Source organism: Heteronotia binoei, chromosome 12 (assembly GCF_032191835.1).
Source record: "Heteronotia binoei isolate CCM8104 ecotype False Entrance Well chromosome 12, APGP_CSIRO_Hbin_v1, whole genome shotgun sequence".
Lineage (NCBI taxonomy): Eukaryota > Metazoa > Chordata > Lepidosauria > Squamata > Gekkonidae > Heteronotia > Heteronotia binoei.
The window spans coordinates 57,128,143-57,156,129 of record NC_083234.1 but is presented as its reverse complement, the minus strand read 5'-3'; the positions used below and the strand labels follow the sequence as shown (position 1 = coordinate 57,156,129).

Here is a 27,987-nt window from a genome sequence, read left to right as displayed (position 1 = left end):
CAGAGGCCATTTATAATAGTTTCCCTGCTAGGGCAACTGGGCAGGCACTGACTATACTCAGTTTGACAGACCTCTAATCTCACAGTTCTTACCCATTCATTAAAAGGGTGGCATGAGTGTTTATTTTGCCGCAAATACATTGGAGAGCAGTCACATGCAGCAGTTGCCTGACTTGTGGTAAAACACCCACAAGCTGTATTCTAAATCTGATTTTCTTTATCCTTTCATGTACATGGAGAATGCCTTGATGTATGAAAAACATCACATATCAAGATGACCTCAAAATATATCAAACCTCCACCATCTCACTTCTTTGAAGCAGTCTTGTGTCATGGCAGAACATATCTGGTATCCTCCCCAAATTGGTGCAGCTTAGAGGAGAGCATATAATTTACTTGCATTATTGTTTTTTTTAAAAAAATCTTCTGTATAATTCTTTGCTGAACCAAGCCTGCGATAAGCATTAGAGTCCTCTGCCTCCCTCAACAAACAGCAGCTACCAAAACCACTCCATGGGGAGGTATTAGCTTTACAAAATAAGCTAACTGCCAAGATAATCACAATCGCCTATCATTATTTTGAGCTATCGCCAATTACTTCTTGCTGAAATAGATTTCTAAGGAGTAAATCTCTTTCAAATGGTCCTCACTCAGGTGTTCTTGCAAAAATTTATATCCACATATCAAGAAATTTATGCAACGTGTCCAATGAAGAATGCTGTTGGATTTAAGGGCTGCTGAGAAAGACATAATTGTAAAGAACTGGCAACTAGAAAGCTAATTCTGAACCAAGACGGATGAACAGATTTGACTCCTCCCCAAAATCCATTTTAGCTTTTGAAAAGTGTCCTTCAAAATTTTGGAACCAAAATATGAAGACTGTTTTATGTTTTGTAATACCAATTAAAGTATGCCAAATTGTGAATCTCATTGTAATTCTTAGCCCACTCTCTGATTCAGATGCTTAGACAAGTTTTGTAGCACAGAGACAGACAATAAAAACATTGGTGTTCAGCAATCAGTGCTGGTGGTTTGGCTACCGATGGAACAAATAGCAAGAAAGGATGCAAAGCATCACCACAAGGACCATGGTTATGGGTTTTGCTATAGTGGGACTGTCACTTTAACACAAGGAAGATTCATTATGTATACTTGTTTTCACTTCACAATCTTCTCAGAAAACTAAGAATACAGGCAAGCTTCCAGATTTGACTTCCAAACATTTTACTTTTTCATAAAGAACAAACAGCAAACCCCGCCCCCAAATAACCAGGAAGATTACACCTGTCTTGGAGAGCACAGCCTCCATGGATATTCACGTCACCTGAATAGGAAGGTGACTACAAAACAAAAAAACCACCCAATGTACCTATTTCAAAATATTTCCTCAAAAGGTGGTCAGCACAGATCTGGATCATCCAAGTACAATCACATACAGACAACAACCACGCACTTGCTTTGTCCGGAATGGACAAAGATCACTGGCAAATTTTCCTAACAAAGAGATCACTGGCAGGTACTCCTTTCTGTGCCAACAAAAGAAAAGTTATGTGGGGAGCCATGCCCCTCTTCACTGCACTTCAACACTACACACAAACTTTCTCTCCAAAATTGAGCTGCCGTGGCTGTTGGCTGATGTACCCAGCTTCCCACAGTAGCCAAAGATTTAAAATCCATCCTTTGAATTCCCTTCTCCTCTTTCCCCGCAAAAAACAGAAGGATCAAGAGCAGTGAGTGAGTCTGTTAACATGGTTATTTGCTTCAAGTTGGTTGTTATATATATATTCATGAGAACAGACTGAAATTTATCTTGGCTATGTCGCCATATTTCTAAACTAAAAATGTCGGACAAAACTTTAGTTTTGCCAAGCAGCAGATAAGTGGGTTGTTCTTTCAACACAGGAACAATCTCCTTAAGGGAACCTACAGTTAAAGTGTCCTCCCAAGCTAGATTGGAATCCAAATCAAAACTGCAGACATGCAGGTCTGCGAATTAGCATGTGAAAAACCAATCCTGCTGGTGATTACATATATATATATTTATATACATATATATACAACACATACACACACACACATATATGTCTACAGAAGATATATTACTATTTCAAATATATTTTCAAGCAGACCAAAAATATTTCATCTATTGATTACTGATGCGTGTTTTTATGTTGATAGTGAATCAAATATTCTCTCTATTCATATAAAAATTGCACTTATTTTTCCCTCTATTAAAATGAGTGAGATTTTTAAAGTCTGGATTTTCTCTTATCAATGTGAAGGTTTTGGACCTTGCAGCTCAAAGCACGCGGGGTTGAGTATGGCGTTCTTTGCCTCCAAAAGAGAGACAGCTGTGCATGAAAAACGGGAGGATGCTACAGACAGATGCTCCCCCTTTATTCAGTAGCACAAAGAAAAAGATTGTCATTTGAGTTTTTTGTAGTTAAGAAAACCTGAGCTTTAAATGTCTTTTAAAAAGGACCTGAAGATGAGTTTGGTCCTTTTGTGAACTAAATCAGCTCAGTCCCATCCTGACTCATTCCAAAGCACTCTTCCAACAGACATACGTGCTGGTCTGCACGCCTGAGGTAGCAGGCCGTCTTCTCCAAAGCTCTCGACGTCCCAGTAACGCTCCCGCCTAGCTGTGTGGTGGCACTGCCACCACCAAGGGACTCCAAAGGCCTCCCCTGTGCCTGTGGAAAAGGTCTCTCAGCATGAAGCTTGGCCTCTTGGACTCTGCTGAAACCAACCACTCTCGGGCAATTTCTGGCTGGCCCTCATAAGATGTCATCATAATCCAGCAGTTTGGAGTGCTGGCGGGTCTTCCAAAGGCGATAAAGGCGGAAATCAAAATAAGTTTCGATCATTTGCTTCCCTAGAAGCAGAATGCAGACAAAGCCAAGTCAAGTCTGTACAACAAAACATTCAAAACCTCCAACTTTTCTTTTGGAGACCACCCACCTCCACCCAAAAATAGGAATGGCCATTGCAAGATGTAGTAGTTAATCATGGCTTTGGAACAACAATCAGGCTGCAGGATTGCAGTTGTCATGCATGAATACCCTCCCTGTTGTCCTACCTCCAATCTCCCGCTCTGACACCCTGATAAAGTGTTCTCAAGCTAACTCTAGTTCGCATGCTGTTTATAGAGATGGGGTTGAATTACTCCAAGCATCACTCAAGGAGATGGCCTCATCAAGGCTGGTGATGGCAAAGTGCCATTAAATTGCAGGTGATTATGGCAACCCTGTAGGGTTTTCAAAATCAAGATCGCTGAGCTGACTGTAATTTAACCATCCATACTGCTATCAAGGCTGTTGCCATCAAGACATCACTGTATATTCTCTCTATAAGGACAGAGTCTGACATAAAGGATCCAACCAAAGCACATATTCAACTGCACTGGCTCCAGATTGAATTCTGGATCAGATTCAAGGTATATGTTTGAACCTTTGAAGCTTTACATGGCCTGGGACCTTTGGAACCTCTATCCTGGTATACCCCACCAAGAGCATTACACTCTCTGAATAAAGATCTTTTGATTGCCCCTTGGCTGAGAAGTATTTGGTTAGTCTCGACCAGAGCCTTTTCGGCTCTGGCCCCAGCCTGATGGAATGCTGCTCCAGCTGAGATCCAGGCCCTGCAGGACCTCTCACAGTTTTGCAGAGCCTGCCAAACACAGCTGTTCCACCAGGCCTATGACTGAGGTTTTTGACTGAGGAGAATTACAGCTCTCTTGATGGGCTTTCCATCTGCTCCCTTTCCTCTGGCTTTCCCCCAGCATGGATATGACCAAATTCTCCCTGGTGAAACTGCACTGTATTCTGATTAGCTTTTAAATTCATTTTATAATCATTTATGGATGTTTTAGAAACATGTTGTTACTCGCCCTGAGGCCTGCGATAGCAGTGGAGGGTGAGTCATAAACTGAACAAATAAATAAATAGGCAAAAAGTGTATTTCCCAAATCAATCTGATAGTTTGTTTGAACTTTCAGTCTGAGACACCAAGCCTTAACATTTTATTGTATTAAATTCTAATGTAAAATAAGAATTTCTTTTAAAAAATGTCATTTTTCTTCCACGTGGAGATTTTGATGCAATTTGGCATCCAAACTGGAGTGGTTTTCTTTCTTTCTGGGCGGGGAGTGGTCCAAACTAATTGCCCCCTATCCAGATTTTCCCTGCTTTGCTCTAATCTTTCCCAAACGTGGTTTGATAAGATCTTTCAAGAAAAATCAGTCAAAGTAGGTTTTGTGTGCCATCTGGATGGTAAGATGCACATTTCTGGAGGTTCTGCCCCCATCAGTGTCATTTCCCTTGACTCAGTTCCCAGTCATCCATAGCAACCACGCACCACTGGAGGGCTCTTTTCAGGCTTTACAAATGGTAATAGTTATACTGCTATAATGTTATAGCAATATAACTATTGCCAATTAAACAAAACCTGAAAAAGGCCTGCTGTGACTTGGAGGGGATGGCACTGAGTCAAGAAAAGAGCAAGAAAAATTGCCATGGGGACGCTCAATTGCCAATAAGAGCTGCACAGAAAATTGAAAATTGCTGCAAGCAACATTAAGTCAAATAAATAATATATATGTATCTTTTCCAGTTGAGGAAAAAATATTATTAATGTAAGCTGTAGTGGGAAGAATGGGGTGGTGGTACAGTGCATTACAAGTGAACATTCACCTCCTTGGAGTCAGGACCAGTAGGTTAAGAAGGCTCCTAAATTCCAAGTTAAGTGTCCTGGTTAAGCAGAATCCACAAGCATAAGGAAGGGTGCAGTGGGCAAAGTCTAGCAACCAAATCCCCACATTTTGGTTAACTGTTACATACATGGGCTGGCTTTAAATTATGTACTTGGGTTTCACAACAAAGGGGAACCATATGGTAGAATGTTCTCATGAGATTTTAAAGGTCCTGAAGAATACAACTTTCACATGCCACAAGATTAATAAAACTGCAGTGTGCATCTCTGAACTTTCTTTTCGTACTGTAGCCAATATTGATTCACCCAGGCTGCTTACAGACAGGCAGTTTGAAGCAACCCAGAGACACCTAGAAGCCGACTAGAAAAACTTCTCCAAACGAGCACATCTGCCGCCTGTCCCCATCCCATACTGAACCCATCCTCTGGCGTCCTTCGAGTGGCTCAAAAAGCTACCACTTTCAAAGTGGTAGCAAATTTCTGAGCCGCACGCCAAACACCTCTTTGGCATCTGGATGCGGAAGCATGCAAATGAGGCGCCTTGGTGGTGTGAATCTGCCAAGCCACCCCAAGCCACTTCTGGCCTTTTTTATTTTAAAAATATATTGATTTCAAGTGCATAGGTGCATGGGCATGTGAGTGCACATGAAAATGAATGGAAAAAAAAGAAGCCCGAACCAAGCTACAGGGGATGGTGTGCAAAACCCATATGATCGCACCAAGTTGCCCTGAGGACAGGATGGGGATGGCTTGCAGGAGAGCGTGTGGACCATTTAGCATGTTTCTTTCTGAGCCAGCCTGATTTGGGATGTCTCCCACGCACTCCAAACTGCCCGTCTGTTAGCAGCCCCAATGTTGTACATAAAACACAATTTAACTTTTTAAACAATTAACAAAGCACTTACCTTGAGCAGAGAGTTCTAGCGGAGATTCAAAGTTAACTCGACAAGGGCTCATTAAATTCTTCAGGTTTTGGAAAAGCTGAAAAACAGAGACATTCACCTCCTGGATATCATCTGATGTCTTGGGGTGGACACCCAGATACATAACTTCACAGGACAGCTGTCTGGGCCACTTCCAACAATTAGGGAGGGGAGGAGGAGCTCACCAGTCAGTGACAGTGACTCTGTGGCTTAGACAATGTGGCAGATGCATCAGCAAAGAGGCAAAAAAAGGAAAAGGGGATGTGTCGCTTGCTGTGGTAAGACTCATATGTCTCATAAGATGTGGGAAAGACTGTGCAAAGCCTGTAAGGTGGTATCTAAAGCAAGGCTTTAAACCTTGTTTCTTGAGAATTCTCAAGGCAGGAAATCAGCTGGACTGCATAAAATCATAAGCTGCCCCCTGCCCCCAACTGTCACAGAGAATAGAACTAGACTTCAAGAAGATCAGAGTACATCTGCTGGCTTAAACACCTCCTCTACTAGGAGAAATAGTCAGTGCCTGCTCCTTTCCTAAGAGACTGGGGAGGACACGGAAACAGGAAGTAGATCCTTACCTTTTCTCCATTATGGTTTCCAAGTACATAGCACCCCATGACGTGAATGACATTTGGCTCGGGGTTCAATTTACTCATTAGATGGCCCAGCCGCTTCCAGAAACTGAAGAACAAGATGGCAGAATGCTCTAAAAACACTAACAACAATGCCCTTATCCACATGGTCTGAGCATGGGGTGCATACTGGTGGGAGGCAGCCATGGCACCTATTCCCAACATTAAGCTAACTCATTTGTGAAGTCAACTGTGAATGGAGGCTATTGTTATTATAACTTCTATTTACGCCATTTATATATATTGTATGTTATGCAACTATCAATAAAGACAATTTATAACTCAAAAAACCCCCTGTGAATGGAGGGACTTCAGATCTAACATAGATCTGACATGGGACAAATCCTATCATCCATATCTGTTTCCCTTCTATTCCCTCTTCATTCCAGAGCAATTACATGACTATATAACACTGCCTTATACTAAGTCAGACCACTGGTCCATCTAGCTCATTATTGTCTGGCTTCTGGGATCTCAAGCAGAGAACAAACTTGCTTAACATCTGATACTCGAGTTCCTTCAGCTGGAGATATGGAGGACAGGACCTTGTTCAATTCCGCAGGGCCTGTAAGACAGTCCTCTTCCGGCTGGCTTACAACTAACCAGCACTGAAACACTGAAACTTGAAACTGAGTGTAGTTGCAAGACCGCCGTATGTCTTGAATGTTTTAAGTACATAACTATGTGAATGTTTAGATTTTAATTATGTAAATTATGGAATGTCTAATTTTTTATGCATAATTTTATATTTTTATGTCAGTTTTTATACGTTGTAAGTCGCCCTGAGCCACCTGGTGGGAAGGGCGGGATATAAATCTCAAATAAATAAATAAATAAAATCTGTGACTTCTGCCATGCAAAAAAAATAGGCTCTTCCACTGAACCTCAGAGGGCAGCATACCAGAGCAAGATACCCCTTTCAAACAATGCCCACTGCAGCCTCTTACTCACTAGATCATGTCTTCCTCTTTCTCCACTTTGGCAAAAGTGGCGACTTTGTTCTTCAGAAGGTACAAGTGACCTGGGCCACCCTGCAAGAGGAAAAAGGCAAAGTCTGCAACAAACAGGTAAGCAATTCCCCAAGAAAGCAGCCACTCTGTGCTATGGCAACATAATTTGGAGAACTCTGCCCAGCAAGAGAACCATGCCTCTCCCTGGCCACCTGATTCATGCTACCCTGATAAATCTACTTCACCAGCACCACCTTTTCTTTTATTATGGTGCATACAAAAAAGTATCAATTGGATTTAATTGCAAAGTAAGAAATTCCAAACTCTGAATATCTCTGTAATAGCTCTGCCTTGCAAACGTTATTTGGCACATTCCCTGCCCCAGTGATCAGATGTAGCAATGGGCATAGTGAATTTGCAATAAACAATTTTTATTAGTAACATATGGTAGCAAAACTATATCTACATCTTATAAAGACTTAAAAAAGAGAAATTCTTCTACCCCATATCTTACTTTCCCCCCACCCCTCCCCCCGTTACTTGACCCCCACCAGTGTTATTTACTTAAAAAAAACAAATATTAAAGGTACCTTTAACTATTAAAAAACCAAAAATTATACTTTTGTTTTTGAAACTTAATCATTATCAAAAATTGTCCAATGTCCTTTTATTTTCCACTCTTTTTCTACGTATCTTCTGAACTTCTTCCACTCCAACTTAAAGAGCTCCAAATCATAGTCTCTTAATTTTCTTGTTAATTTGTCCATTTCACTCCATGACATAACTTTTATAATCCAGTCCCATTTCTCTGGTATTTTTTCTTGCTTCCACAGCTGCGCATACAATGTCCTAGCAGCTGAGAGCAAGTACCATATTAAAGTTCTATCTTCTTTTGGAAATTTTTCCATTTGTAATCCCAGCAGAAAAGTCTCTGCAACTTTATTAAATTCATATCCCAAAATCTTAGAAATCTCTTGCTGAATCATTTGCCAAAACATTTTAGCTCTTTCACAAGTCCATCACATATGGTAGAAAGAACCTTCATGCTTTTTACATTTCCAACACCTGTCTGGCATCTTGTTCATCTTTGCTAATTTTTTTGGAGTCATATACCATCTATACATCATCTTAAAACAATTTTCTTTAATACTTTGACATGTTGCAAGTTTCATAGAGTTTTTCCACAAATATTCCCACGATTCCATCTTTATTTCTTTATTTACATTAATTGCCCATTTTATCATTTGAGATTTCACTACTTCATCTTCTGTAGACCATTGTAAAAGTAATTTGTATACTTTTGAAATTAATTTCTCATTATCTCCGAGCAGAACACAATGGGCATAGTGAATGAAAGCCAGAACTCAAGATTCTCCCATGAGCACAGGCTGTACCCTGTTGGATCAAATCATCTAAAGCTGTATCCCATTGCCAGCAGATGTTTCCAGGAAGCTCACAAGGATAGCATAAAGATCTTGCTGCCTTTCCCCCTTTTTCTAGTCACTAGCCTCTGATGTGTATACTGCCTCTGAATACAGAGGTTCCATTTAGCACTCATGGCTAACAGATTTATCCTCTGTGAATGCACCTAATCCTTTCAAAAGCCATCTTTAGTGACCACCATCACGTACTAGATAGAGCATCGGTTTGGTGCAGTGCTTAAGTGCATGGACTCTTATCTGGGAGAACCAAGTTTGATTCCCCCCTCCTCCATATGCACCTGCAGATGTGACCCTGGGTCAGCCACAAGTTTTCTCAAAGCTGTTCTGCTCAAGAGCAGTTCTGGGAGAACTCTCTTAGCCCCACCTACCTCACCAGCAGCGTTCCCTCTAAGCTGAGTTAGTGTAAGCTAGTTCACAGTTTTTTAGCCTCCAGCTCACACATTTTTTGTCTTAGCTCAGGAAAAACGGCCTCAGAGCAAACTAATTCATGCAGTAGCTCACAGTTTTAATGCCAGTAGCTCACAAAGTAGAATTTTTGCTCACAAGACTCTGCAGCTTAGAGGAAGCACTGCTCACTGGGTGTCTGCTGTAGGGAGGAGAAGGGAACGGAGATTGTAAGCCACTCTGAGACTCCTTTGGGTAGTGAAGGGTGGGGTATAAATCCAATCTCTTCTTCTTCTGATTATGCGCCGTGTGAACAAGTACTATTTTTGCCTCTATCTTCCCTGTTTTTCTGGGTGAGTGTGGACCATGCTACAGTTTGTCTCAGAAATTTCAGAAGCAGACAATTAAACAGGCACAAGGAGGAAGGATGAACTATACATTAGCCAAGTCACTGGCAAATTTTTATATTCTGTAACCCACCTTGAGTCTCACAAAAAGAAGTGAGCTACAAATGAAGTTAATAAATATAATTTAGAAGACGGCTATTATGCAACTAAGGAGAAAAGCCAGCCCTGCACAAGTCAGAAGAGTTAAGAGACACATTTTAGGGCTTCACACAGACAGCAGGTGCCAGGCAGAAGTGGGGAGATAAATCCTTTCTGACTATCTTCTTGAACCCACACCAGGGATCTGATGCACCTGATGCTGGCTGTTGCCAGGGAGAGGGCACAGGCTTAGAAGATGGTGCTGCTCAGTGAAGCCTGACTCCTCATAAACTGCAGTAGGATGGAGACAGAAGCGGTTTATGAGAACAATCCATCACTATCTGCCACTTCAACAATCCGTCAGGGTGGTGTGCTCAGATATCACAGCTGCAGGAGGCTGGGGCCAGTACATTCGCTGCTGCAGCAAACAAAGGACAGATGGTCTTCCAAACAGCACTTACATACCTGACAGAAAATTAGCATCTTCCAAATTTTGCAGCCTTTCTGATAGATATTCAACTTCTTCTCAATTTCCTCTGCAAAAGAATAAGGCAGGAGGGGAGCTTAGAAGTAGAAAAGGCATGCATTTGTCAAGTTCTCCCCAAGATTATCAGAATGCCCACTATCCTGACAATGCCCCAATTTTTACTTAGTACAGGGCCCCAAATAAATTCAGGGACAGTGTGTGATGTGTGCACCCTCCTTCTAAGTTAAGAGGCACCTTGTTCCCAATCCTGGAGGGGGACCTGACAATAACATCAGGAGTAGGCAGAACACAAAGTCACTCTTAAGTGTAAGAAGGCAGGAAACAAATGGAACAATGTCTGTGTATATGTAGCACATGCTCTTCAAATGGCACTAAATGCCCCTGGGGAGAGCAGGGAAGGAAAGCTGAAAAAAGGCTACGTTTATTCCCTGATGTTGGTGGGAGAGGAGGGAGTCAGCTCATAACAAAAGTGAGAGCCAGTGTGGCATAGTGACTAGAGTACTGAAATCCCTATTTTGCCATGAAACTCACTTGGGCCAACCACTGCCTCTTAAAGTAGTATATCCCATAAGGATAAAATGGGAGGATAAAATGGAGGAGGAGAGGAAACCATGTATTCCCTGTGCTCCTTATACAAAAGGTGGGGTAAAAATGTACAAAATAAAATAAGTGGCCCAACTAACATTCTGGTAGGTGGAGGAACAAAAGAAGACTGACAAAAGCATCCCTATCAGTCTTCTGTAGGCACTGTGACCTCCATTGTGTTCCCTCTACGGCCACTAAAGGGTCAAGGAGCTGCTGCTGACACTACAGTCTTTTCTATTCATCCACCACCATGCATACATTTGCTACAAGTGTGTTCCTAGGGACTCCAAAGTCAGGTTTAAGTGGTATGCTAGAAACCAAGCCCTTCGAACCCCCTCTACCCTGTTCCCTTCTTTCTTCACTGCCAAATGCTTACATACCCAAAATGTCATCAAAGGTTGCATGCTCATGATCCTGAAAAGAGGGAGAGAGAAACAGAGAGAGAGAGAAGCATGATTAAAGTCCCACAATTTATCTGCTGTATTTACTTAAAAGGAAGATGACTATGAATGTAAGATGACCTTCTACCTCGCAAAACAGGTTATACATAAAAGCAGCTGGCCCTGAATTTAAAATGACCTGCCCACTGAAAGCCAGTTTGGTGTAGTGGTTAGAGTGTCAGACTAGGATCTTGGAGATCCAGGTTTAAATCCAGCCTTTGACATGGAAGCTTACTGGGTAACCTTGGTTCAGTCAAACAGTCTCAGCCTAATCCGCCTCGCAGGGTTATTGTGAAGATAAAATGGAGGAGAGGAGAATGATACAAGCCACTTGGGTCCCCATGGGGGAGAAAAGTGGGGTATGAGAGAAATAAATAAACACAATTTAAAAATAGCAGTATAAAAACATTTTACATAGTAATCAATGTACAATAAATAATACAGATTACAGAAGAGCTATACTTTCATATTTTGCACCCTTTTGCATGGCAACTGCTTGCAAGTTGTACTGGATCATGGTGTTTCAAATTTAAAAGGCCAGAGATTGGCTTACTTAACCACCCTCAAGAGTCAAACTACTGAGAAAGGAGCAGATAAACTGATCACCTTTATGCTTATGTTACCCTACAATGGGCCATGGACACAATCAACAGCATTATATTAAATGACAATACCTCTTCATCCACCTTCCATTGTGCTGGGATACCCATATATTATATTAGGATAAGGTGTTATTAAAGCAATTCAACATATTTTGGATGCAGGGGATTTTTAATCTAATGATGCCAATGGATACCCAATGAAGAGTTGTTTGGAACAGGGATTTAACTGGAAACCTACAGCATACAGGAATACATTCCTGAAGAAACATGTAATTAATATCAATTACAGATTGCCTAGCTAGGATGATATCTAAATAGCTAATATTCAATGTAACAAAAGTGTGAGTTAGCTGTGCTTTATAAGCACTTTTTCCTCTCTGGATATCTCAACTGAGGAGCCAGGAAACTATCTCACAAACCAAATGCTCAGTTTAAGAGTATAAGAGCCCTACTGGTTCTAATTAGTCTATCTAGCCCAGTATCTGATAGTGGCCAACCAGATACACCTTGGAAGGCCCACAAGAGAGGCACAGAGGACAAAAGCCTCTTTGTTGCTTCCTGGGAGCAGGTATTCAGAGATACAGCACCAGTGAACACGGATGTTCCGTTTGAGGTATCATGACTAACACCAGTTGTTAGACTTTCCTCTCTGAATCTGGTGGACCTCCTGACAGCACCTGGTTTTCTGGCCACTGTGTGACACAGAGTGTTGGACTGGATGGCCATTGGTCTGATCCAACATGGCTTCTCTTATTATCTTATCCTCTTTAAAAATTAAGAAGATTCCAACGAGGATATGCTACCCACTTAACTAACGTGGTAAAGCATTTCAAGAAGCGCGAATACAGCTTCTGCTCATGTGCAGATCAGTGATTCAGCAGAAGTAATTATGTCACAATGATCCCAAGACAAAGAAAAAAGGCCAACACTAACACAAAGCCAAATCCACATTAAGTTCTCTGCATGCCTTCTATTTTTGCACATACACTATATAGTACTTGCAATTACTTCAGCATCCAGCAGCCCCCACATCAGAGAGAAATTCCTAAGAGCAGTTCCCCTCCCCAAGCTTGGGCAGTTGGGAGGGCATATTACCCACAAAGGCACTCTGTACCAACTTACATAGAGAATGGGTATAATGGATGAGTCGTCCCTGCGGATGATTGTTGGAACATATTCTGCTTTGGGCACCTTGGAGGAAATGAGCTGAAAGAGAAGAGGGGGGAGTATGCCATTACAATAGGTTCAAGTAACACAGAAGCCCGGGATGCTCGAGATGCCTAGTGTACAGGTCACAGATCACTCATCAAGGGCAGGACTTTTTTGCCATTGTAGATGTGCTAGCAACTAAGTCAAGAGTGTGAAAATCCCAAAGCAAAAACTTGCACACATCAAGGGGCATGCTGAAATGCCAGAGGCTCGGCCATAGAAATAAGAAGGAATCCTTCCTTGCAAGGAACCAATCCAACTAGTCTGAAGCAGGAAAACTCCACTGGAAAATGGGCAGAGATAGAACAAGAGCTGGAATGAGAGCGAGTATGGTGCCACAAAGTGCAAGACTAAAATTTGAGGGAATCAGGTTTGAATCCCCACTCTGCCATGGAAGCTTGTTTAGTGCCCTGGGACAAGTCACTGGGTGGTTATTGCGAGGATATAACGCAAAGAGGGGGGAATGCTGTATGCCAATTTGGCTCCCCATTGAGAAGAAAAGCAAGTTGTAAATACATAAAATAAATAACTAATGACAGGTACCTGGTTTTTGCAAGTCCTTGCTAGGCTGGCTTTCATATATTTGGTTTAGTAATGAAATAATGTCAAGCCAGGGAGACTGAACATCCTTCATACTCCAAACTCCACCCTCCATTTACTTCCTTGGTTGTTGCCAGAGCAGAACATCATGCTGATGTAAAATCTTAGCATTTCAGCTTTTTGCTGAATTAAAGCAAATTTATCTCCATTAAGGCTGGGGGTGGGGGAAGTAAGTTTGAAGAATATATGGACACTGCTTGGCAAAAATCATGTTGCTATGGAGCCTTCCATGCTCATTGCTTGTAGAAATAAACATACATTTTTTTAAAACTGGCACAATCCACCTTTTCTTGGAACAGAACTTTGGGGCAAACCTTTGAATTTACTGTGTTTTGTTTTGTTTTTAAATCCAAAACATTCACAGTTGTGGTTTTCTCCACACAGGGACCGCAGAAGAAGCTGCTGTGTGTTTCCAAGGAAGAAAGCAGGAAGTTTCTGGGCTGGTGCTGCACAGATTCACCACAGAGATGGTCTGTGACCTGAGCCAGTTGGAGATTCTCCTCTTTCTCCTCCCTCTTCTATGAATGCAGCAAAAGCTACAGCCATATCACCATAGATGGCTTTAGTGACATTGCTGCCTTAGGTAGAAATCTTCATGTCATACCAAGTGAGAAGCACTGTGTTCCCTCTCCTCTTGGAGAGTTCCTTTTGAAGACAAGCTTTGTTCCATATTCTTTTGCGCCATTCAGTTGTATAAAGCAAGAAAAAGGTTGCAACTGAGAAAATGAAACAAAGGAATATCCCCGCTCTCCTTGCCCTAGACCACATTGACCTAGAGGCCTAGGACACTGGGTGAAGGGGCTCCAGGAATTTTGCATGTATCACTTACCATGATCTTGGGTGGGATGAAGTCCTCTCCACTGCATGCTGCAGCTTCAAGCTCTTTTTCTGCCTCCCAGTTCAAGTCGACACTCTTATCAAGTGCACAGCAGGAGTCCTGGAACTCATGGCCTGTGGGGTACAAAACAACAGGAGTATTATGAGGGCCCTTAAGCAAAGTCACACCACTCCTAAGCTACCCAAGTTAAGAAGGGGCCTACACAATTAGTGCTGTCTTTACTTGTCAAAACCGGACTGTAATTAAACTGTCCTGCAGGTGGTCAATGAAGCCTGCTGATGAACCCAAAAGAACACCAAGTCCAGCTGTGAAGCTGTGGCTACTGCCTTTTTGGAGGACATGGCAGGCCCAGGTTTGTCCCCAGGACCTTTCAGCTCTGTAGAGGCCACTGGTAACCATAAACCAAAAAGTGCCAAGAAAGTAACAAATAATGTTATAGTTTTTAGGTTTTTGAATGCTTAACTTTTAAATGTAATAACTTTGCTTCTGTTTTATTGTTTTATCGTTTTGTCGTTGTTGTGAGCCGCCCTGAGCCATTCTGTGGGAAGGGCGGGATATAAATTACGGAATAAATAAATTCACGGTTAATTTGTGGAACTTGCTGCTGTCACAAGATGTGGTAACAGCCATTGATGTATATGGTTAAGGGAACTAAGTCCATCAAAGCCATGATGAATGAAGGTAACCCCCATGATCAGAGATAGTACAAGCTAGAATATGAACTTCTGAAAGATAAGCAGATGGACAGCCTTAGCCTTCAAGCCTTGATGGTAGGCCTTCTATAGCATTTGTTTGGCTGGGGTGGGAAACATGATGCTTGACTACATGAATCTTTGGTCTGATCCAGCAGGGCTCTTCTGATGCTATGCCATAGCTCTTGCTTGGTTCATCTTCTGCCATTCCTGTTCCCACCAACCCCTTTCACTTTACCGTGCTCTGTTTTTTCATATATGAAGTTCAGCTCTCTCTTGCTCCTTAGGAACCTATCTAATAGTTAGTTCTTTTTGGCAAGGGACCCACCTGGCAAGGGATCAATTGGTAGCTAACACTAAAAACAATCAGCCATGGGACTGCTTCTAAAATATCCAAAGAGAGGAGGTAGGGTGTATTCAGGGCTTTTTTTGTAGCAGGAACTCCTTTGCATATTAGGTCACACACCCCTGAGGTAGCCAATCCTCCAAGAGTTTAGAGGGCTCTTCTTACAAGGCCTACTGTAAGCTCTTGGAGGATTGGCTACATCAGGGGTGTGTGGCCTAATATGCAAAGGAGTTCCTACCACAAAAAAAGGCCCTAGGTGTATTATAAGAACTTCCTGCAGAGGACAACCCAGTACCCCTGGTTGTGGACCAACCCTGCAACTCTTCACAGAGCAGCATGCTACCACATTGTCTTTCCTTGGTCACCAATAATCAATGTCAACCACAGTGTGAAGAAGGCTCAGTTGCCATGGCAAAATGAAGAGAACAGGCCCCTGGCTAACCTAAGCACCTGCTGGAGGTGTTGATACATACTGTCTATCCAAATTTTTTCCTCTGACATTAGCCATATCAAGCCAGCTAGTTTGGATTGGGGGATGAGGACACAATCACCAGGACATACTTTCTCGGGAGTCATTGAGGTTTTCAGGCTTAATGGGAGTCGGGTCGCTCCAGGACCGGCTGAAGCTCCTTTCTCGCCGCTCGGCAAATGCTACAAAGATTAAAAACAATAACTATTACAGCTTTATGACTAATGAAGACACACTCTTGGCTCAAAAGCTCATGCTCTAAATCACTCTATTATAGATACACTGGAAGACAGAAAGGAAGGCTAAATTCCTCTATGGGTTGATCCAAAGCAAGGCAAAAGCAACTGTCTAGGGGATGCCAGGACCTGGGACATAAGTCGGCATAGCCTCCCGCCTCCTGTTCCCTCACTCACTCTGTGCCTTCATGCGACGGCTCCCCACCATGCGCAGATGCTTCCTGAAATTTCTGGAAGAAATGAAAAAAAGAAGGCTGTCAATACCAGGCATCCAAGAGAAGGTAAAGTCAACATAGGGAGGTCCAAGTTGATTCATGTATCAGGCTGAGTTTGCAGAAAGCAGAAGAGTCAGAAGAGCAAGGATTTTTCTCCAGCTTTCCAGCAGAAACATCTGGAACTGCCCAGAATCCTGATCAGACACTCCAAATCAGATGGATGCCTGAGATGACAACCATTCATAAACATGCTTGTGCTAATGTCAGAGCTGACCAGCACAGCCAGAGCCACAGTTCACTATACATTTCACAGTAATTCAAAGAGAGAAAGCCATAACAACAACACCAGTAATTCAAAGAGGGAAAGCCATAACAACACCACTTGGTTGTGGTTACTTCTACACTGAGGCTTTATTCCTGCTGGTCACCCAAAGTGGAGCCCCCTTTTAGAGCAGAGGGAGCTTCCACACTTCATCATACTTTGATGATGCCCTTTTTAGGTTTTCCCTTGCTTTGGCTTGGTACAATCTTTCTATAAAGATCACAGACCATGTCAATGGGAAGATATGCTATGATGATGTGGTGCTATTTTCCTCACCTCAATCCCTGTGTCCACCATTTCCACCCTTCCCCATTCCACTGGAAGTCTTTAGAAAAAATAATTACCATTTGTCTTAGAAGCCTGAAAGATCCCTCCAGAGATAATGGCAGCCATGGAAACACCTGCGGCAAGGTGCACTGAAAACTGCTATGTGGATGCTCAGCTGCCCATGTCAGAAATTCTGCAAGATTTTAAGGGTACATGCTTTCAAGGGTCAAAGCTCCCATCATCAGATATGGGAGTGTCGGTTCTCAAAAACCTATGCCCCTCAAATTTAGTTGTTCTCTAAAGTGCTACAAGACTTGAATCTAACTGTTCTCCTGCAGACCGACGTTGCTACCCTCTGAACCTGTGATGTTAGTGAGCATGTTCATGTGAACAATCGCCACCAGAGGGCTCCCGTGCTTCATCTGTCTGTCAGAAACTGCCCCATTATCTGTTGGTGAATCTGGGGAAACAAGTCCCTTTTCTGAAAAGGGTTGTGTGATCTGATGGAGTGAGACAGCAGGATCTTTCAAGTAGCTACTCTGGTCCCATGGCGTTCCCTGTGACTCACACAGACGCCCAAACCTGGCAAAGTTGATGTAACATAGGGACTAAAAGAATGAGCGGTGATCTGGGAATTCCGATTAAAATAAAATCATGTATACAAAGTGCTCTGAACGCTGAAATCATGATACAAATCCCAGAAAGAAGATTAAGACCTTCCTTTTCAGGAACGGATTTTAATATTTAATTTCACTGCTTAGTGAAGTTTTATTATACCATTCTCTCTGTGTTGGTAATTTTAATAGGATATGTATATTAATTATTGTTGCTGTTGGTTTGTCAGGCTTCTTTTTAAATAAGGAGAGCAGTAAATAAAGAGAAAACAGTAATGGGGAAAAGCTTGCCTTCATTTCACCCACTTGAGGAAGTAAAAAAAAAAGATTTCCATTTAATCAAGATTCAGAAGGTTTTTAAAACATATTTATTTGTGGGATTTATATCCCACCTGTCCAGAGACCTGCTCACACCTATTGTCCTGAGATAACCACCTCTGTCAAGAGCAGAAATGAATTCCAAGAGTGGCCCCTTTGCTGATTATTTTAGGTTAAATTATTCCTTGAATTAATAAACAAATTAGAAGTTTATTTCAATGGTTGACATCTTGAAATAAACAGTGATTACAGTGCAGCCTGAAACCATGACCATTCAGCATGGGAGGCAGTCTCTGAAGTGGCAGATCTAGAATTTTAGTATACAGTGGTCAATTATAAATTAGCTTAGGTTTTTAATTTTATTATTTAGTAAGAGCTGGTATTATTATCCCTGTCCCTCTGGTTGGATTTTTGGTCTCATGGACCAAAATGTCTTGTTCTAGCTGTGTCAGACAACTGCAGGTGAAGACTTTTTTTTGTTTTGCTTGGCATTCCCTCAATGTTTACCTCCTTTCTGACCAATCTTTCAATCACTGTTTTTAAGTCTGTACATATTTTTAGCTCTGTTTTTAATTTTAATGATGTGCGTTTGGGGTAGTTGATTTTAATGGAAAGACAGGAAAGACAGGACATATAAATTAATCTAGTATGAAGCACCACAAAGCTAGTACTCTTCCAAGTAAATTGATACAATTGGAGGACAAGAATACGTTGACAACACAGTTTTAAAAGGGACCCCCCACCTCGAAGTAGGAAGCAAAGATATTTTCCACAGAAGAGAAACAAGGACACTCCAAAACTTCTCAGAGTCAAGATTCACAAGAATATGAAAGACCTCAATAGATATTGCTGGATGCTGTGATGCAGAAAAACAGCCAACCCAAACCCTGCCTATTTGGCTGTGTGAATGAGAACAGGAAAACAGCCCCCATCTCACCCCCGCACCCAGTCCTTGTCCCTAAGGCAGGATAAAAAAAGTTATTGAGCCAGGTAATGGCTCTATAACAACGTAGGAATCCCTTCACTGCACAAGTGTGGGCAGAGGTATTTAAAAATCCAAACACAAAGAACAGATCTCAGTCACAGAAAAGACGTAATATGAGAACAAAACCAGACCATTCTTCCAAAAGAACACAATAGCTCGCTACGGCCACATTCATGCTAGGCTTGGTTACTATGGAGACACTCATGGGCCCCTTCTTGGGTCCAGCATGAGTCGCAAACAGATCAGGCCAGACTGAAACAGGCTTGAAACAATCTGGCCCTATGCATAATTCTATGTCCAGGCAACAGGCATCTCAAAGCATCCCCAAAAGATGGCGAAGCTCTCCCTGATCTGTCTTCTGCAGAACTTCATTGTACTGCTTTTTCCAAAGTCTTCCCTCCATCCTTCACACAGTCACACACACTGCCCATCTTTGCAAAGAAGATACCAAAGGATATGAGCACAGCAATGTGATACCAGCTGTGGGTCCCACCTGGATAGGGTGCCAGGGGAGAAAGAAGGGCTCATAAAAACACACACAAAAAAACTCTGCCTTGGACTTTTCACTTGCCTAGCAAGACATCACATGGAAAGTCTGACACGTGCAAATGAAAAGCTTCACCACATTTCCAACTAGATACCCCCCCAAAGCCCTTTTGCATAGGATTCCTGAGGAGTAGCAATGAGAAGGTCTCTTCAAATTCTTCAGAGAATAAGCTGCCGCCCCCAGTTTCCCAGCCATATTCAACAATGCCCCTCTCCCAACCTTAACAATGCAGCTTCAATAACCCCTTGCTCCTGTAGACTGTATCAAGCACAGTTTGGCACAAGCACTTCTTAAGAGCCAAGGAGATCGAGCAGGCCAGCCTAGCACCAGAAGGGAGGGGGAGAGACAGCATGTATTTCAGGCTCATAACTCCTCCCAAACATGCAATAGGTTCTAAGCAAGGATCTGGGATATAGGAGAGAAGGGAAGAGTGTAGCACTGCAGTTTGGGATCCTGCCAAGGCAAGGCAGCAGAGATCATCCCACCACCCTGGCTTCAGATTCAACCACTCACAAGGTCTGACCCTGCCAGGCTTCAAGAGATGATGCTGGTAGCTAAGCCTTTCCTCAGCCCCCCAGAGTAGCATGCGCTCAGCCTCGCTCCCTCCCAGCTGGAAAGGCAGCAAAAGCAGTGAGGACTGAACTGCCACAACTACCGGAACTGCCACAGCCACTCACAAAGAAGTCCACTTCCCCAAAACAGAACTAGCACCATTTGGAGGAACTCTGTACTCTCTCACAGCCTTCATAATGGGACACTTTCAAGACAGCTTTCCTTCCTTTGTTTTAAATTAAAAAATAATAATTCTCCACTTAGCACAGCAAAACCAAGCTTGGCAGAGCCCAGGAAAACTTGCAGCTCTTCTCTTTGTAGAGAAGTGGGCAATACAATGGTTACTTAGGGGGCAGGAGCTGGTTCAAACCTTGACCGATTTCCCACTAGCCTTATGCCACTCTCACGCTCCTCTTCTCTGCAGGGCTTCTGTCGGATTTCACACTATCTGCCCTGGGGCTGCAACTAGCTTCATCTTTTTTGCGCGGCAAACAGAAACTGGTTTTTAGAGGATCTTGTTTGCTGCGTGAAAGAGGCGGAGCGAGTTGCAGCCCTGTGGCAGATAGTGTGAAATCCAATGGAAGCCCCGCAGGGAAGAGGAGAGTGAGAGCGGCATAAACTGAGTGGGAAATTGGTTCTTGCCTCTGCTACAAACTTTCTCACTTCAGGCAGACAATTCTCAGCTTCAGCCACTGTATCAGCATTGTATGCATAATAATACCAGTTTTGGATTAGGGAGATAAAAGTATCTGAAGAGCTCTGAACACTTCAGAAATGCTACATAAACGTTAAGCCTTTGGTTGGCTTTAAACCACAGAGTTGTTGCCAGGCGCTTTTCTGCTCACAAGAAGACACCTCCTGTTCAAATGAAGGCATTTTTTAATCCAAAACCATTAGCAGTTTGAAACTCTGGGGGTGGGGTGGGGGGACAGATTTACAATCTAGGACAAGATGCCTGACTTCTGTACAATTGTGGCCACTCTGGGTCCCAAGAGAATGTTTGCCACACAAGCAGGCAGCCAACCACACTTAGTGTGGTCAGGGCTCATATTAAAGGTATCCTGTTAAGGCTTCACCAATGTAGAACGGACTGGTACTGCAGCCTTACACATCTGTCCTTCCTTCATGTAGCCAGGGAAATAAATCCAAAATCCAGATACAGCATAAAACTATTGGATATCGGTTTCCTACAACACGGAAACCTTTTTTCCTTCTTTGGAGGGAAACTTGGCAAACGTTTTACCACAGCTTTATTAAACATTCTGTCAGGTTGCCAGGGGACGAATCAAACAGCTTTCAAGAGGATAGGTTCAGCCCACAAAGCTGCAAATTGACTAGCTCAGTCCAGGGAAACAGTCCTTTCTCACCTTGATTTTGTAAGCAACTGGGACATGAGTGTATAAGAACACTGCTTAATCACTTCTATTTTCTACCAACCATTTATTTACATGAGTTCTACACACTGGAGTCTCAGTAGACATTTGGCCTCAAGTTCTCCCCAAATCTGGTTTGGAATTCCAATGTGACAGTATCCCGCTAAGAACATGGGAACTGCCCTACTTATTTCCCACAGCATGTTCTCTGAAAAAATTCCCAGCATGGACTCTATGTATCTGCATTAACTTACCCGCCAGCTTTAAAAATAAAGAAAAAGCAGTGCTGGTGCCCCCTGCAGGTGGCCCATGCAAATAACAAGGCAAGGATTGAACCCGTGCGAGGAAGAGACGCCCCCTACCTCTGGATCAGAGCTGCAGAATCATTTTCCCGCTTCCGCCTCTTCCTCTCTGCGTAGCCCCTGAATGCCCTGGGAAACCAGTTTCAAGCCATTAAACCAACTAGAACAGCTTCAAAACTGGGAAACAACATGGGGAAAAAAATAACACAGGACAGAGAGCTGGAGTGCTCCCACTGGACAAGAGGCGAGCCTCTCAAGATGAAAAGAGGGAGGAGGAGGCGACGCAGGCCACAAAATGATTCACAAACAAGACGGGAGAGAAGCTGAAAGAACAGACAAGGATGTTGAATGTATGGCACACATCGGTCCTAGGGAAAGGAAAACCAGGAGACCGCATCTTGTCAAAACACAGGGAAAGGGAGTTCAAAGCTAGCATGAACACATTGACCCTACATCTCCCCACATTCATTTGGGCACACTTCACCTCCATGGTATATAGGAAGGGAAAGCTTCCCATTCTTCCTCTTCCATTGCACCAAAAAGCAAATATCCTAGAAGCAGGAGGGAAGGATTGTCACATTTTCCATCCCCCTAGTCGCCTGCAACTAACTGCTGCTGAAGAAGAACAAGGAGGGAGTGAGGAGAGAGAAGAGGAAGCAGAGAGGGACTGGCTGGATGTACAAGCTGTGGCTTTTTATTGTGAGCTGGGTTTGATCCACAAGCTGCCAGCTGTTGATCTCAGATATGAAACAAGCCAAGATGTAGGGGAAAAGGCTGGCGGGGGAAACGGAGGCTTGGACCCCAGAGACAAAGCATCTCTGTTAGAGCCATCAGTTTGTTCTGCAGGAGATATGGCTAGACTGTCGTTAATTAACTCATTTTGGTGCATTTTCATAGAAACATAATAGTGTGGAAACCGGGGGTTTTCTCCAAAGACAAGAGATAAAGGGTTATGTGTGTGTGGAGTGGGGAGGGAGAGCAGCAATAATAGCTGTACTTACGAGATGCTGAAGATTCCAAGAAAAGCAGGGGAGGAAGAAGAGAAAAAGATAGGTATTAGTAAAGAAATCCTTCCATGTTAAGCAAATTCTTTCCTATAGAAGCAACCCATATTTTGATTTTTTTTTTAAAAAAACCTACATTTTGGAAGAATCATATTTCCAACACTGACCAAACTTGCCTTCAGTCCTGTTTAAAATTGTGGCTGGAAACCACTCTAACACCTGCACAAATCCTCCCTCCTCCAGCCCTTAATCATACTGCGGCAAATGTCTGGCAAGCAGAACTTAATGGGCAAGGTGCTTCCCTGTTGAAATGAGCATGTAACATGTGGGGAGATTGTGCATGTCAGCAAACATTCACATGGACACTACCATACAAGAAAACAGTGGCCATTGCCACTTCCAAGAGTACAGAAACACTTAAAAGCTGAAATGCACATACTGTGACTCAAGATAACACTGCTCAACAAACAAGAAGAGCCAAAACAAAGGACATTTCATAGGAAAAGCAGAAGCAACTAACAAGAGGTAGAAATCACCCTTTACTCATCCTCCCTTTGTCCCTCCCTTCCAGCTAAAATTTACCAAGTGGGGTAAGCAACCTGTCTTTCTTGTGATACTGATCTGTGAGTGACACGAATATAAACATGGATAGTACTATATAAAGAAACCAACTAAGGTAATAACAAAACTGGGTAAGCAATTGTGCATGTAGACATTCACTGCCAAAGTAGACAGCAGGACCCCTCCCGCCCTGACCACCGTCTTCCTTACGCTTGCATAGTTGTTGTAGCTGTCTGGAAAGTGAACAGGTTCTCTTTGGGAAACCAGGTCCTGATTGGGACGTCATCTAGAAGATGAAAACAAACAAACATCAGTGAACCTTTGGGAAAAGAAGCAAGGAGTATTAATCAGTAGAGCACTCAAAGTCTTTATGAACCACCAGGTGACTATGTTAATCTTTTGTACTCAGCACATTAGACCAGGTCAGGATTAGACATTTATACCCTGCTTTGTAGCCCTGACTTGGATAGCCCAGGCTAGCCCGATCTCATCAGAACTTGGAAGCTAAGCAGGGTCGACTTTGGCTAGTATTTGGAAAGGCAACTTTCAAGGAATACTAAAGCTGTGATACAAAGGCAGGAAACGGCAAACCACCTCTGAAATGTATCTTGCCTTAAAAGCAAGCTTAGTACCTAGCTAACACTTAGTATCACAGCTAACACTAAAAGAGCTAGAACTTCTGGTTGCCAGACATTCCTAGGATCTCCTGGCTATACTACATATAATGCTGCAACATCATCATCATTATCACCACCACCACAATCCTGCTTTGCTGCCAAAGAGGGATCCAGAGTGTCTTAAAACATCATTATCCAAGAACACTCATCCATTTTATCCTCTCAAGAACCCTGTGAAACCAGGCTGAGAGGGAATGACTGGACCAAGATTACCCAGAGAGCCTCCACGGGAAAGTAAGGATCTGAACCCAGGGCTTCCAGATCCTAGTCTGAGAAACTACTATACCACGCTGGTTCTCATTGAAAGCGTTTAAATTACATGTAACAATATACTGCAGAGTTGTTGTGATTCCAAATTCTGAACTGGCAACAACTGGGTATTTAAATGTCTAGATCCTGTGGATGACCAGAGTTTGCCTATTCCATTCCTTTTATTGCTCCAGTATTTTCCTCTGACCCGTGTTGCACTCCTTCTACAATAACTAGGAGAAGTTCCAAAATTACTTCTGAAAATCAAAATGTGCACAGTTGGCCACAGCTTGGAGTCTTTGAAATCCATTTGTATCATTGTAGGTTAATGACTTGCGCATACATGCATTCATAAAATACCATGAAAGGCAATCCCTGTTATGACTGTATGTGAAAGGACTGTATGTGAACTGTATTTTACTGATGCCTGAAAACACTTCTGAGCATTGATAAAACAGTACACAAAAAGAATCTTCATGTGCTCATATGTACACCCACATCAGGACTGGTTGTTTGGGTATTTTTATTTAATAGTAAAAATGGAAGGGGAGAGATACAAATGAATGGAAGGAACTAAACTCTGCAGCAAGCTGCTTGCATACAGCGCTCAGAATAAAATTCAGAAATTTAAAAATGGAACAATGGATGAGTCCTAATGAACATTTCCAGTACAGAAAGAAGACCAGATAATTTGGAACTAAAATACCAGAAAAAATTTACATAGGTCAAATTTCAGACACATTCTTCTTTTCATTTCCCAATAATCTACTCTAGGAGAGAGAATTTTTTAAAGTATATGTGCCAAAATTTGTATGCTTCGGAAAGAACAGTCTGTTTTTTATTCTCTCCAACTGTATTCCTAGGGTTGGATCCTACCAGTTTTTCCACAGGGAAGCAGAACAGGAAATAGGGGTAAGGTTTCTCTCCTCACTGCAACCCTGTCCTGCATTGTATTTTGTTCATGAGGGCCTTACAGTCCCCAGCATAACATTTTCAGAGGTCAAAAGTGGCCCTCTCCTCCCTCTTGTGCCAGTGGAAAAGCTGCTAGTATCCAGCCACTTGTTTGAGTCCCTGTAGCTGATTATGAGTCTCTGTAAAGATTTAAGCAGTACCCTCTATTTTTTATCATCAATTTTTAACATACCTTGTGGAAAACACATTTTTAAAAGAACACTATCTTACATTTACACTGCATATATTAGGTAAATTACATTAATATATTTGTCATAAATGTGCAATATATTCTACATTTGCTATCCATGGGGAAGACTAATGCAGGACACGGAAGCACTACACACACACACATATCCTGACATAACACACACTTGAAATCAGGTTCTTCAATCCCTTGGCTACTGAGATTATATATTGTTGCTTACAGAATTTGAAATCTATCTTTGAAGCCATCTGGCCTAGATACTTAGGAAGTAATCCGAGGACACTTTCCTAGAAAAAAGCATCAATATTTGCATACTTCCCTAGGAAAAAGCACCACTAACATGGGGCTCACTTCTAAGTAAACCTGCTTAGGATGGCTCCTTCAGTTTTTAATTTTTTAAAAAGGTCTGCAGGGTGCTGAGTCCAGTGCACAGTAGTGACTTCTCAGCCTGTGTAGTGTGATACAGGCAGCTCAAGACATCATCCCACTCCACAAAGTTTCTGGCACGACGTCAAAAAGCTGATCTGGAAGCTGCGCTGGGCTGAGAATGCAGATCAGAAATGCACAAAACAGAATCCATCACTTATGACAATTTCAAACCATATAATAAACAGGAACCTGGCAATCCTTCCTGCGGATATGGGTCTGGCAAACAGCAAGGGGACAGATCCAGAAGCTCCACTGCTATGTAAGCCGGGAAGAAGTTGGAACGGTGGGCTCTGAGCCATGGCATAGCAGGTACAAATCTCACCTTATCAGCTCACCTACTAAATGGACTTCCCCATCAGCAAGAATAAGATAATAGTGGCCTGCCTTACACAACTGCTGTCAGGAGAACTGAGGTAAGGTAAGTGAAGCACTGTGCATAATGAAAGCCATAAGTATTCTTCTTCTGATACATAGCTGCCAATATTAAGATGCTATTTAGAAAAAGAAGACTGTAGCTTTATACCCCACTGTTCTCTCTGAATCAGAGTCTCAGAGTGGCTCACAATCTCCTTTTATCTTCCTCACCCACAACAGATACCCTGTGAGGTAGGTGGGGCTGAGAGAGCTCTCCTAGAAGCTGCCCTTTCAAGGACAACTCTTGCGAGAGCTATGGCTGATCCAAGGCCATTCCAGCAGCTGCAAGTGGAGGAGTGGGGCATCAAACCCGGTTCTTCCAGATAAGAGTCTGCACACTTAACCACTACACCATTTTATGGAGCTTTTATTTGCAAAGTGACCCAAAACAGCACACAGAAAGGACCAAAATACAATTCAAACAACCAACAGATAACACTAAACACAGCCTGGGTAGACCCCAAGTTATGGCCAAGGGCATTCATTATTCTATCCAGACCAAGTACCTGAAAGCAAAGGAGACAAAAACTATGCACAGATCTTAACTCAGCCTCTTCTAGCAAGATGCTTTAAGCTACTGAGAAGCAGATCCTTCAGTTGTATTTCACAGCAAGTTTTGCTGGCATACTCTCTCACCCTGAATATAAATTTGACTTCTTGGAGAAACTTGGAACAGGACTGGTGGGCATGCATGGATTTGACTCCTGGATGTAGCGCCTGAATTTTAAATCCAAAATTAGCCAGAACATTTATCAGCTGACAACGCCTAGGAGCGCAAGGATAGAATGAGTCGTTCAGCCCTACACACAGGATGACAATCTGACTGGCTGGAGATTTTACCCCCTGCTCAGCCAGGCTGAGCCACTGCTGGTAAAATTACAAACGCATTGTCAGAACACACAGTGCTGCACAATGGATGTGTTGTCAAGGAAGACCCTAGGGCCTCCATTAGGCTGCTTTCCAGGTATTTATGCAATGCTCAAGGGCTAGCACAAACCAGCTTAGAATGCAATAGGGATCCTTAAAAGGCGATCTTGCAGAGACAAAGTAGGTACAAAGAAAAACAATAAAACAGTGCAGGGGCACTAATTTTCCTTTGGAAAGATTTAAGAAGTGTCTTGCAGAATCAGACCAATAATTCATCCCATTTCCCAGCCACCAGTTGCCTGCAAAGGCCTGCAGCACAGCATGAACACACACAGATGAAACTGTCTTATACCGTATCAGACCGTCGGCCCACCAAGGTCAGTATATTGTCTAACTGGGCTGCCAGTGGCTCTCCAGGGTCTCAGGTAGAGATCTCTCATATCACCTACTGCCTGGCCCTTTTTAACTGGAGATGCCAGGGATTGAACCTGGGACCTTCTGTATCCAAAACAAAGGCTTTCCACTGAGCCACAGCTCCTCCCCAAGAAGCAGAAAACATCTATGAACACAAAGATGTGATTTAAACCTCATCGCTACCAGCCATCATGAGACCTCTCATCCTCCATGAATTTGGCTCATCTCTCTTTAAAGCAACCTCAGCGTACCTGTGGCCGTCAATTCTACAAGTGAATTCTGCATTGTCTGAAGAATTATTTCATTTTGTCTATCCTGAATCAACTGCTCACCAACTTCACTGGGTGATCCCACGTTCCTGTAAGCAAATCTATTCCATTTGCATCTCAAAGGCCACTAGATGGGTCCCAATTCACTTGGAGGGCTAATACAAGCTCACCTGCATTACAAAACATTACAAAGTGGGTTGTCCCTAACTAGCAGCTAGCCAACAGCAAACTAAACAGACATGTTTCCCCCAATACATAATTAATTTGTGGAGCTAACTGGGACAGGTTACTGCAATGCTTTCGAACAAGGAATAGATAAAACTAGGTCTATCTGCAGCTGTCAGTCATGAGAAATACATGGAACCACCTTGTTCTGTTTACCTACAAGAACTGGATGCTGAGTATAATTGATGAAGGATGAGC

At 42.7% G+C, this 27,987-nt stretch overlaps 1 protein-coding gene across 4 annotated transcripts in view; it reads right to left on the bottom strand.

The window, feature by feature from the left end:
- Positions 1 to 2,081: 2,081 nt before the first annotated feature.
- Positions 2,082 to 27,987, bottom strand: part of NSMF (NMDA receptor synaptonuclear signaling and neuronal migration factor) — a 47,595-nt gene continuing 21,689 nt past the window's right edge. The window contains exons 4-15 of one of the 4 annotated variants that reach the window (XM_060251096.1): positions 23,297 to 23,372; positions 21,582 to 21,650; positions 16,204 to 16,256; positions 15,883 to 15,972; positions 14,275 to 14,396; positions 12,759 to 12,842; positions 10,975 to 11,008; positions 9,988 to 10,058; positions 7,213 to 7,292; positions 6,208 to 6,310; positions 5,615 to 5,690; positions 2,082 to 2,874 (exon numbers count right to left, since the gene is read on the bottom strand). In XM_060251096.1, the coding sequence (XP_060107079.1) occupies positions 2,777 to 2,874; positions 5,615 to 5,690; positions 6,208 to 6,310; positions 7,213 to 7,292; positions 9,988 to 10,058; positions 10,975 to 11,008; positions 12,759 to 12,842; positions 14,275 to 14,396; positions 15,883 to 15,972; positions 16,204 to 16,256; positions 21,582 to 21,650; positions 23,297 to 23,372 (956 nt within the window). In that variant the 3' untranslated portion in view covers positions 2,082 to 2,776. The remainder of the gene's footprint in view (positions 2,875 to 5,614; positions 5,691 to 6,207; positions 6,311 to 7,212; positions 7,293 to 9,987; positions 10,059 to 10,974; positions 11,009 to 12,758; positions 12,843 to 14,274; positions 14,397 to 15,882; positions 15,973 to 16,203; positions 16,257 to 21,581; positions 21,651 to 23,296; positions 23,373 to 27,987) is intronic. The other 3 variants (XM_060251099.1, XM_060251097.1, XM_060251100.1) reach the window with 3 other exon arrangements.